The 13,080-nt window shown below is 41.1% G+C and overlaps 1 protein-coding gene across 3 annotated transcripts in view; it reads right to left on the bottom strand.

Moving 5' to 3' along the window:
- Window positions 1-11,758, bottom strand: part of lamb2 (laminin, beta 2 (laminin S)) — a 43,824-nt gene extending 32,066 nt beyond the window's left edge. The window contains exons 1-2 of one of the 3 annotated variants that reach the window (XM_017681522.2): window positions 11,557-11,758; window positions 10,740-10,847 (exon numbers count right to left, since the gene is read on the bottom strand). In XM_017681522.2, coding sequence (XP_017537011.1) covers window positions 10,740-10,770 — 31 coding nt within the window. In that variant the 5' untranslated portion in view covers window positions 10,771-10,847; window positions 11,557-11,758. Of the gene's footprint in view, window positions 1-10,739; window positions 10,848-11,457 lie in introns of all 3 variants that reach the window. The other 2 variants (XM_017681523.2, XM_017681521.2) reach the window with 2 other exon arrangements.
- Window positions 11,759-13,080: the final 1,322 nt, after the last annotated feature.

The following is a 13,080-nucleotide window of genomic DNA, read 5'->3' as shown; positions in this document are numbered from 1 at the left end:
CTCTGTGTCTAGAGGGGAGACTAGAGGGGAAATGTGACACTTACACAAGACATTCTCCACCTGCTGAGCAACTAGGCAAAGCCTGGTACTTCCTAAACGGTCCCTCCAGAACCTCCCACAAACATGCCATCATAAGTCAGATGTGAGTAAGATCTTTAAGTGCTTAGGGATACAGACAGGAACAGAGCGCTGACAATAACTGTGTGCCAAACGTCAATGACAGTTTCTCCTTACAGGCTCCTCCCTGATGAGGTTACAGTTAATCTCTGTTTCCCTTTAATGTCTCTACTTTTGGTTAAGCAAAAATCACATTTACACAATGTTCTTCTGACTCCAAATCTAGTCAACTGGTCAAGATGTATAATATTAGAAGTTGGCTTCATTAAAACTTGAATCAATACAGTCAGAAACCACATGAGCAAGTCTATTTGAGAATACCTAACAACATGCTGTGGTTTGAGACAACTGTGTGAAAAACAGGTGGGGTGTGAGCTTCTGTTACCTGTTAGATACATTAGCCTTGTAGCAAAGAAGCAGACTTTAAACATCTTGACTGACTGAGTGCACTGGGGGTTAAAGGGAAAACAGAGTAACTTGTATTTTTTGGCCAAATATATGCTGGTGGGTATGGAAGGAATTTAAATGTAAATCCTCTGAGGACATGGGATGAATGCAAACCAGAAGTCCTGATTGTGTGCTGTGGTTCTGTACCTGTGTGAGCGACCTGTGACCCTTCCATGAGATCACTGTCAAAATCCAAACCCCAGAATACATGAACCACCTGCTCCATCTGTGACTGTGGGGCTGAACCAGGGGTCTGTAATCTCTCCACAAAAGGCAAGCCTGAGTGCTCCACTATTTGCAGACCACCTATTTCCCTCTATAGCCTTGACCCCTTAAGGGTCTGCATGTAAGCCCACATCTCAATTCCTCATAAACATAACTACATAACTTCCACAGCAGTTTCAGGATAATTACTGAGTAATGCATAGTAGTTTCTGAGTAATAAACCTACAGTTTAAAGTGTAAAATAAAGATATATACTTTACATAAATATAATATCTAGTAATTCTGGTGTTCTTTTGATAACCACACTTTACATAGAGCATTATTTAATGTTAGTAGAGGTAATCCTGGCTGCTGGAAATGCTAATTCCAGGCCAAAAGCTAGTCTCAGTGTCTGCTCTACCGTTAACACTGCTGCTATTTCCAGGTCTCATGCCAGCCCTCTCTCCACCTCTGCCACTTCCCCTCCTACAGTACTGCCCTTCAGTCACACTGCTGAAGCCACCAGCCCAGGCGACTGCTTCTGTTAGAGCCAGCAGAGACTCACTCACAACACGCTATGGATGAAGTGACAACTTTGTCATAGCCACTGTGCATGTGTGTCCACTAAAAATAGTGTCACACAACAAGAAAGTATAATTAAAACTTTAAAGTAGTTAATTCTGGCTTTTAATCTACTCTTCTTCACTGATAAGTCTACTCTTCTTCATTAATAATGTAGTTTTTAGGAATTCTGCACACTGACAGGTTTCCCCGTGGCCAGCACAGTCATGCACATGCCATGAAGTTAAAGGAGCTGTCACCAAATTCTTAGAATGAATGACCGGAGAGATTCTCGGTTCGATAGGGTTAAACAGTAACAGACAGAGGCCCAACACGGAATTGATACACTCATATTAAAGTGCAAAAAAACAAATGAGACTGTAAATTACCCGAAAAAGGACCTTTCAAAGCAGCTGATATATTTGTGAGATGAGGAGAAAAGCAAATCTGATTGCTTGGGGACAATTTCATCCTGCAACTTACTCACCTAAAACTACAGCTTTAAATGTATACATCAGCACAGCATTAGGTCTGTGACCTAAACCCATAATTAATGCTGCTGTTTTTTTTCAGACTGAATGACACACATGGAGGGCAGATGTTGGCCACCAGTGTGGCAGTGCCCTTCATATACATAGTGCTCTACCATTCAAGTTACAAAGGTCAAATATATATTTGTAAATGCACGATCACTTTCAAAGATCTAATAACTACTCAAAAGCAACACAATTTGACATTTACCCTCACTGGGCTTCATGTTTGTGCCAAAAAGTAATTTAAAGAAAGCTACAGTAATTATCATCATTTCCTATTATTAGGTCTTTTCAAACCATTTCCTCTCTATGTCTTAGTAAAACAAATAATCAGCATGTTGCTTATACTTGATCTTGTCTACCAAAAACTTCCATACATGTCTGCACTTAAACACACTTCCTGCTACAAAGACATGGCAATGTGTTTAAGCGCACACACACACACACACACACACACACACACACACACACACACACAAACACACACACACACACACACACACAATTCTAACCAGACCCCATAAGAACAGTGCTCAGGGGAATATGGACAAACATTGTCAAGAGTGAGGTCTCTGAAAAGTGCTTGTGCAGATATACATCTAAGTACACCCTGTAAGGTTTCCTGCTGAATTACGTTAGGAAATGATTAATGCAACGTAATTGGATTTGTTACAATGATTTTCCAACACAGCAAAAATTTCTCAATTACTGCAACAATTTTCAGAATTTCATAACTTGCAATGGGGATTATTTAGAAAGGAGGGGGATGAGTGAAAATTGGCCTGGGCTTGATGCTAATTAAGGCACAGTCATTTGAAGCATTTATGACATTCAAATGACATATTCTACAACATTAGAGACAAATGAGCGCAACATTTGAGGCTTTACAATGGCAAAGTGGAGTCCTAGCACATCCATTGACCCTGGTCGACAGACCAGCAGCACTGAAACACTAAACAAAAGCAAATGAATCTAGGCTTTCCTCTGCATTTATACTCAGTATACTCACATCACACAGCTAATGAATCACTGATAAAGTCTCCATGTGTCCAGACTTAATTGCAGGTGCTCTACGACCCTCTGTAAGGTACTCGTTTGAAAGCCACACCAAAGGCATATCCATTGTTCAGAGGTGAGTGTGTTTTACAAGCTGTTAGCCCCGCTCTGTAATTACATGGTGATAGGACGGAGGGAGGAGAGGCCAGAAGCAGAAGTTCAAGCTATTTAAACTGATAGCACACAGACACAATAGAAGGAAAATCACCAAGCACATCTCCACTAACCTTAGGAAGGCACGGTTATTGTAAATCATAACAAAACAAAAGCATGCTGTAATTTATATGAATTATTTCTTAATCTGTAACTTGTATCAAAACAAGTTGTGAAATTTTGTCGGTTGAGTCTAAACTTTCAATCAATAAAACATTTATGTAGACAAGCGGAACAGCAGATAGGGATGTGCATTCTGACTTATTTTGATATTCGAGCATTTGCTTCTGGGAAAATTAACTATGTGAAGGGAATTAGAAAAAGACGACTCCAATTATGAGCTTCTTTAGATTTTTTAGGTGATAACATTAGTAACAGTAAGGGAAAAAATCAGCAGCACCAAATTTAGCATCATACAGAAACACAGACGGGAATGAGGTAGATGGTTGGATGGCATTTTATAGTCCTATTAAAATCCACTGGATGTTTCACTGAATTAGCCTGTAGGTTTTCTGTCTTCTGTGTGTACCAAGCGCCAGAATAATGGCTGTGTTTACATGCACACCAGCCAATTTTTGTCAGTCAATTTGAAATCGTCATCAGGTTTCAAGAAATCAAAAATGTGATAGAGAGCTGGATTTTAGCTCACTACTCAAGTTTTTAGCACATGTATAACTGCAAATGATTAACTGAGTTATCTTGAACATCCCTACTCCAGCAGAGGGAGGCTGTAAAGATGGGAAGAGACCCTTAATAAATTAAAAGGTTAGCTAGCTACTTAGCTAGTGAACTATCATATATACTTTACGTTGTAGTTTCTATTGATCTAATTCTGGCCAGTTATATAGCAAATATGAAATAAAGAACCCAATGTATTATTTACCAGCAATGGCACTAAAGGGGCACAAAACGTGCCTTGCTACAAATAATAGGGCAAGAGCCCATTGTACACATACGTTATATTTCCAAATGTATTCACTCACCCATCCAAATAATTGAATTCAGGTGGTCCAATCACTTCTATGGCCACAGGTGTATAAAACCAAGCACCTAGGCCTGCAGACTGCTTCTACAAACATTAGTGAAAGAATGGGTCGCTCTCAGGAGCTCAGTGAACTCCAGCGTGGTACCGTGATCGGACGCTACCTGTGCAACAAGTCCAGTCGTGAAATTTCCTCACTACTAAATATTCCACAGCCACGCGGTTGCCAGGAGAACTGTACTTGTCTGACTGCATTGTGCAAGTGTAAAGTTTGGTGGACGAGGGATTATGACGACCCCTTAGTTCCAGTGAAAAGAACTCCCAACTTTGTGGGAACAGTTTGGGGACGGCCCCTTCCTGTTCCAATGTGACTGCACGCCAGTGCACAAAGCAAGGTCCATAAGGACATGGATGAGTGAGTTTGATGTGAAAGAACTTGATTGGTCTGCACAGAGTCCTGACCTCAACCCAACAGAACACCTTTGGGATGTATTAGAGCAGAGACTGTGAGCCAGGCCTTCTCGTCCAACATCAGTTTCTGACCTCACAAAGGTTCAAAAATTCCCACAAACACACTCCTAACCCTTGTGGAAAGCCTTCCCAGAAGGCGTTGAAGCTGTTATAGCTGCAAAGGGTAGGCCAACATCATATTAAACCCTCTGGACTAAGAATGGGATCTCACTCAATTTCATATGTGTGTGAAAGCAGACGAGCAAATACTTTTGGGAATATAGTGTAGCTAGCAACCTAATGTGTTACCATAAATCTCATGTTGTATGTTTGTAATGAGAAAGTCAAGCTGGAGGCATTGACACCAGTTAAGAAATGGTGTGGTCCACTTTAAGAATGTTGGAAAATTGTATATTGGCTGGGGACACATATTGTAGTTTTCACTGTAATCAAAGAGACAGTTTTTGCACAAGGCATCATGCTTTATTAACTAACTATTGTTAGCAACAGCTACGAGCCACAGCTCGTTCACTGCTCAGCTCACATCTCGGTCTCTCAGTTCTCAGCTCCTGTTTGACTCTCTAAATGTAACGTGAGACCAGATGCTTGCGGATTGAAAACACAAGCGAAACTTTACTAGTAGAATCAGGGATGTACAGCGTGGTCAGGAAACAGGCATGGGTCAGTTCCAGTCAGCACAGCAAAGTAATAATGGCGACCATAACAAACAAGAGCAAATCCAAGCGAAGTCCACAAAACAAGCGATAGGTCAAAAACTCCAAATCCAACAAACCAGGCAGAAGTACAAAATGTACAAAAAAGTCAAAGGAGAAACAAACAGAAGGTCAAGAACACAAATAAACACCAGGAAATAAACAATCAGTCGTTTCACAGGGAAAGCAATTCCTCACAACTAATACTTGCTAAAGCCGGGCTTATATACTAACCTATCTAATCATAACCTATCTAGTAACTAAAGATACTTAACCCTTTGATGTCCTCACTAAGAAAAAAAAAATTCTATTTTTTTATTTGTTTGGGGCAATAATAAAAACAATTGGTGTCTTGTTTCTCATTTATGACCCCACAGTTGTTAAATTTTCACGTCTACAAAACTGTTGAGATGGCACTTTGTTGCAAAAATCAGAACATTAATAGTGACTCAAATGCGCTCTACCAAAAAGTTGAGCAGAATGTTAAAGGGTGAGACGTACTCTTGAAGGTACCACCTCAGTGGTGTGAAGGGGACCAGCTCAGTGACAGTTCAGTACATTTTTTCTGAGAGTGTATAATACGTGGAATTTTCGAGAACTCTTTCAACATTCTGGCTTTACTCTCTTGAACGAGTGATCAAACCCCCCTGCAATGCATCATAATTCTCAACCAGGAATTTGGGGATTTGAGTACTGGTGACACACACTTTTGAACTTGAAAATGTGCTTTTTAACTTGTCGTGTGATGCATGGCAATGACTCATCTTGAGTTGGGTGTCATGTTTAAAGAGACCTGGAAACGCTCTCCAGAAATACACAAGCATAGATTAACCCTGACAACCAATCAGTATTAACAACATCCTTAACTCCCGCCAAGACTCTGCTTGGAGAACAGGGGCTGGAGATAGCCAGGCCAAAGTTAATCACACATCTCTCTCTCTCTCTCTCTCTCTCTCTCTCACACACACACACACACACACATGCTATCCAACATAAGACAGATGCAGTGAGACAGGTTAATGTTTGGCAGATCCTTGTGCAGCCTGAACTATAACCAGCACTCCAGACAGAAACAGACTCTCCTCTGTGTCTGAGTCCTCTGCTGCAGCTTTGTTGTATTTATTTAGTTTAGTATCTCTGTGTCTCTCTACCTCTCTCACTCTTCTCCCTTCTTCAGTCTCTCTCCCTCTCTTCTACTGCCACTCTCTCACTCTCACTCTCTATTTCTTTATCTCTCACCCATTCTCTCTCAGGGTCTCTCTGCCCTCTTTCTCTTCTTCATCCTGCTTCCTTGTTTGTTTCTCTCCCTCTCTTTTTTTCCTTCTGTGTGTGTATGTCTCTCTCTCTCTATCGTAACCCCCTACCCCCAAGAGAGAAACCTTATTCAACATTGCTCTCTCATAAACAAAACTACTCCTGCCCTCAACACCCTCTTCTCTTTCATTTCTCCACCCCATTTCTCCCCCTCCGCTGAGAGCTCTATCAAAGACACTGGCTGGTCCATTGTTCTGCAGGGTGCAGTTCCGGAGGGCTGGTTTAGGCTCTGTGGATCACTCTGCAGGCCCTGCGGGCTCAGGCCTGCGCCAAATCCTTACCTGTCCAACTCCCTCTCAACACACAGCTGCACAGATTAAAAAAGGCCTACTGCAGTCGGAGGAGGCAGAAGGTAAACAGACTGAAAAAAGAGGGTGGAGGAGTGGAGGAAGCAGACTCCTCTCCTCCACTCAGCACTAAAGCCGCACCTTTCAAAAAGGGATTTGCCAACATAAGCCCTTCTGCGTTTTATGTTACTTTTCCTCAGCTATCCTTGTTTGTTTCTTTTTTACAAGCATAAACATGGGGCTGAGACATGCTGCTCTTTCACACTATTATCCAGGTAGAACAGGGTAATCCTGCTCTTGTTAGAGCCTTAATCAGGTCCTAAACTTTGGTCTGAACCCAAAAAAACAGATTAAGAAGTTTGTATGACCTGAACCACATCAAGTTTTGAGTGCGAAACTGACCCTAACCTAACAAAAATCTGCTTGAAACTGACCCGTACCACATCAAGTTTTCAGTCTGACACTGATGCGAGTACAAAATCTCTAAACATGACTCACAACAGCCCATCAATGACCCAAAGTGATGAATAAAACCTGTCAGGACACTGTCATTAATAGCAATAACAGCAGCCATCATGAAATCAGATATACACACACACACACACACACACACACACACACACACACACACACACACACACACACACATTATCTAAGCCGCTTATCGTTCTGAGTTGCAGGAGCAGCTGGAGTCTATCCCAGCTGTCACTGGGCAGAAAGCAGAAAACACCCTGGACAGGTTGCCCGCCCATCACAGGGAAAACACAGAGGCATACACCATCAAACACACACATTCACACCTATGAGCACACAGAGTAAACACGCACAGACACAGGGAGAACATGCAAACTCCACACAGAAAGGACCCTGGTCACCCGGCCAGGGAATCGAAACCAGATGTCTAAAATTAAGTTTAAATTGTACTTAAACAGCCTCATTCATCAGTATGTTTTTTGCTTGGATATATGTTGAATAACGCATCCTTTTCTCACTAGTTTTCATGGGTGGATGACATCAGAATACCAGATTAAAAATGTTTTTCAGTAATGAAAGCAGAGAGGAGTCTTGTTTTCTGAAAAGAAATAATCATCCTTCATATTTTTACTGTGTGTTTGTAACTTCCTGACCTTAAAACAAACAAAAGAACTAAATACAGAAGGTGAGTCAAATGTAAATGTGTAATTCGACTGTGTGATTATGTAATTACACTGTCACATTTCAATAGAATATGAGAGTGACAGTAATAACTGCTCTTCTAAATGTTAACGTATAAGTAAGCTTCAGTCAGAATATGAATAAAGCAAAGTGAAGTGTGTGCTTTTGTACAGAATCACACAGACTGAGTGTAATATCATGTGACAACTTAATTTGTTGAGGAAATCTACATAATTCAATCGCAGTTAACACACCATCATGACCAGATGTGTCTTAGAGGAGGTCTCAGTCACACGACTCTTGTCTGATCAGTTCAAAGGACTCTAATTTAACTCAGACAGTAAATGTAACTGGAACTAAATGCGTCTCAGCATCTGCTGACCCTCACCTCACGCCTCCCACTACGTTCATTAGAGCTCGACTCCACCAAAAATAACACTCTGCTATAATCATCCCTACCTCCTCCCTGCTCACCCCCACCATTTACACATTCTCTCCCTCCGTACGTCAGCTTTATCATCCAACTCTCACTGAGAGGCCCTCACCAGCCTTGCAGCCCATCACCTACAGACAGTACTGCCAGATACTGGCAAAGGAAGAAAAACAGATGAACCGATTAACGTTAGGAACAGAAAAAGATGGGAACCTCACGGGAGCCCTGTGTGTTTTATATATGGCATACATTCAGACCAGGGTGTAACCCTTACACCCGTAACACCCACACAGAGGCTTTTATACAATGTCTGGAACAGAGGTTACGCATATATCTCATATGTATTATACATATGTACCTATATGTAATAATAATGTTTTAAGCTAAACATTTTTCCTAAAATAAATGCCCAGGACTCTCAACCTACTTAAACCACATCAGCGTTTTGGTTAAGCTCAGGCAGGGTTGTTGATGAAGTTTAGGACACAGCATGTTTACCTGAGAGCTATAGGAATAAACAACACTTCACTGCGTAGCCGACGGTTTTCATGACAGAAATGGTATTAATGTATGGTTCGGACTGCGTGACACGCGTGTGATGGCCAGCATTATTTTGGCATGACACCTGTTGTCTAACAACAGCTTGTATGACTTCAATAAAGCCCTGGATGAGGTTCGTTGACAGAAGTTTTGGGGATGTACTTATGGAAAAGATTAAGGTGACTATTGACTTTTAGTGTTTGCTAGCAACATTAGCCTCAAAACCCGAGTTTAAAACTAAAGAAGGAAAATCTGGACACCAAACACATTTTGACTGATCATCTGGGTGAATACAAACATAGAGAAATTATTTCTTAGTTACGCCATCCCTTTAATCTTTATCCTCAGTACCCAAAAAGAAACACGTATACTATTTCATTTACAAAGCACTTCATGAAGTCAGAAATGAGTTTTCTCTACAAAAATGAGTAAACACACACAGACACACACCACTTCTCAATGAGGACCTGAAGATTTTATGTCCGTACGCCAAACTGCAGGATTGAACTAGTCATTTCTTGCCACTAAGTATGAAAAAAGAAAAAAAATGCAAAGGCAGGAAAGAAATAAGACATAAATGAAGAAAATCAGTCCAAAGAGCAATTAGGAAAAACATTAATTCGACTGAATCAAGTACGTACATCATTTTTCCAGAAATATATTTCATCAACACAAAAGTTAATCCCAGACTCTCCAATCTTTTATCAATCAATATGCCAATAACATGTCTACATAACTCTTCACTACACTCTGAATTCCTATCCACTGCTGTAAATCTGCTTGTGACAACCTTGATCGTGAAAAGCTTTATACAAATTAAATCAAAAGGCAAACAAGTCTCGCAATATCCACTGCAGTGTTCAGACAACACCAAAACAAAACATTCAGCTAAATGTAAGTGTTTTACTGTGGCGCAGCTGTCGGCTGCCGCCCAAAGCACAGGATAAACACTAACCTTATTCTGAAGACAGTCATGACTTTTCACCTCTTGTTTCCCTTTAAATGTGGCAATAAATTCATTACAGCTGCTAATCGAGACTAAGAGGATAGCAGGGCAGACTAATTGACAACCCGAGGGAGCCCATAACTGGGGTTTTCAGGGAAACTGTTAGTGGGGTCAGGTTTAGTGTAGGCATTATTGGCACAAAGTTAGTCCAGTTACTGAACAGACTGGGCGACTAACAGGAGGGTTAACATAGAATAAACCACAAAAAAGTACAATGAGGCGATCACCGGGATTTAGACAGAATTGTGGACTGAGATCAGCTCATATATTAAAAACTAAACAAAGATTAAAGTGAACCCCCTAATGCTCACGCTGCTACCCCCTCCTACTCTCTCTCTCTCTCACACACACACACACACACACACACTTATGCCACCCAGGCAGACCCTCCCTGGGTGGTAAGTGTAAGAATCTTCAGGTCAAATGGTGGAAACCAAAGACAAAAGTGTTTTATGAGAAGGAGCAGAGGTCAGATTAAAATAACTATATCTATTCTTACAGCTCCCCTGCGCTTACACCGCAACAGAGAAACTAACTAGTACTAAATCTGGCCTACAAGCAAGTCTTCCATGCCTTTTAAACATATTCTCAGACAAAAAGCTTTGGTCATCTAAACTTAACAAAACGGCCCATAATGGGTTAAAACAATAAAATATTAACACGATAAACAGACTATTTCTGTGAGGTCCAGTGGTCCATCCCTCCACCATTCTCAAAATGACTGATCTCATGTAAATTAAGCACCTAAAGGAAAGTTATGGGCTATTAACTAAGACACTTTAACTTACCACAGCAGACCAGCAGCAGGAGAGTGTGCATGTCTTCAAGGTGGTCCTTCAACTGCCCCAGCGTTAACTTCCCCTCTGCCCCAGGGTCGAAGTCTTTAGTGTTAGTATCTAAAATGACATAAAGCATGTGGTGTTATCCTGAGACTGAAACTGAAACTAACGGTGGCTAAAAGAGAGCAAAACCATCTTCAAGTAAAATATGATTAGCTACTTTAGTGCTAGCATCAAAAACTATTAAACTAACGTTAGACAGCTAACAAAACAGCCGGGGGAGTAGCATCAGGCCAAAAACCCCTCAAGTACTGAGCTCCCAGTAAAACTGCAGTGGACCTCCTGAGTACTTTCAGCATCCATTAGAACTGAAGCTTGTTAGAAACTGTTCTTAACTTATTAGGATGCTTTTAGCACAAGATCAAATGCTTAACCTTAAAACAGAGACGTGGGGCAAAGATAACGGCAACGCTAGTTTAGTCCAGGCGGTGAACTAGCATAACAGAATTAAATACACCTCCCAAAAGGGAAATTTAAAGGAATAAAACGGAACTTAGTAAACCGTAAATTCCTTTCTTCAGAAATATACGCCTACCTGAGAAAAAGTAAAGGTGTTATCATCTGAAAACCCTCCGAAAAGGATAAATCCAAGCAAGGTTTATCGTTAGTGGGTTAGATGGAACAGATAAATGGAAATGTAACGCTAGTAAATTTACTAGCTACCCACCTCTGACTGAAACCCAAACGGACTCCTGACATCGAATGACCCAAAAACATGAGGTGATTTCCGAAGAAAACAGCTTAGCTGGGTCGTTCAGATACTCACAGCGGGGCTGTGGTGTTCCTCAGCGCGTCCCTCTGTCAGACTGCGGCCACTGAGGGAGCTGTAGCCGCGGTAGCTCCGTCTGAACGGCTGAGCGGAGTTTTGGCGGAGTTACCGAAAGTCCGATCCGCTCTGTGTGTTTGATGGAAGTCACGCAGCGGACACCTGTTCCTCAGTCCAGCGGAGGAGGTTTTAGTTTGAAAAAGCGGTCAAGCGGCTCCTGAAACTCTACGACTCCACTTCGGGTTTTCCTCAACGACCAACCGACCCCTCACGGGCGAGCGCGCGCTTTTGAACCAGGAATGCGCGCTCGCGAGGGCAGATTTGCCACACACACAGACCACGTGTACACACATCAACACACACACAGGTATGTAAGACTGAGCAGAATATGGGAAAAATGAAAGAAAAGACGCGAATCTCACTCACAATGTTAGTAAGAGTGGCTTTATTTTCTACCTAATCAATGTAATTAATGAAGGTCTGCAAAAGGAGAGAAGAGATGAAGCTGATTCAGCTGAACATTTACCTCTATCAGTCTTTCTCTCAGAGATGTTCTGTCTTCCTGAAGCTGAGTGAAGGTTAAACTTTAGATTTTATGTAGTCCAAAAAATGAGCCGCATATTATCTATTCCGGCTCAGAAAAGTCGCCAGACACTAAATAAAAAGACAATATTTGTCATATTTTCACCAAAATGAAGCAATTTGTTTTTTTAATCTGAGTAAATTAAAGGGAAATTCCACGGAAATAAAAAAAAAAGCATAATTAACTCGTTATGTAAACAAAGTCGTTCAGAGGGGATTGATATGAAATCTCGAGAAGCTTACTGAGTCAGAATTGCTCCCAGTGGTGGTGATGGGAACCAGACGTCAGGAGTTTAATGCCTCTATAGACGCTCCATGACAAACAGCTTATTAGCTACATGGATGAAGAGGTTTTGGTCTAAAAAGCATCTTTAGAACCCACTCTGCTGAAAATAGACCACTAGAACCACTAAGGTTAAAACCTTGTGCTTTTGCTTCCTAATGGGAATTGGCTCAATTGTTCCCATTAGACCCCAAGTAGTTGAAATCATTCAGAACATTATAAAAGGCGTTTAGAAGCCGTAACAAGTGACATAAACCATTTGGACTCTTTATACTGTGATATCAACCAATCAACAAAAGCCAAACACACTATAAAACAGGAACCATCAGAAGAGTTTAATGGTTTCTATGGGTTTTTTCACGGTGGAGGGATACATGTAGGATGTTGTAAGGCAAAATAGTCCCTGAAGAAAACTTTTAATGCCCAGATTTACTGCTTTACCACTATCAACATAAACACATGTCGCCGTACCGGACGTTCTGGACAGTAAATAAAATGGATTTATTTACATTAAAGAAATCACAACCCCTGGTTCCCATCAGCATCAGCTTTTCCTTTTCCTAAATACTTTAAGCTGCTGGACATTATGCTCGCCTAAACAAACGTGTTTTTAATCTGAATTTAAAGGTTTTCAGTCCTCAAATTCTCTGAAATTCAAT

Source organism: Pygocentrus nattereri, chromosome 9 (assembly GCF_015220715.1).
Source record: "Pygocentrus nattereri isolate fPygNat1 chromosome 9, fPygNat1.pri, whole genome shotgun sequence".
Lineage (NCBI taxonomy): Eukaryota > Metazoa > Chordata > Actinopteri > Characiformes > Serrasalmidae > Pygocentrus > Pygocentrus nattereri.
The sequence above is the reverse complement of the archived record's forward strand: the minus strand, read 5'-3'. Positions and strand labels throughout refer to the sequence as shown.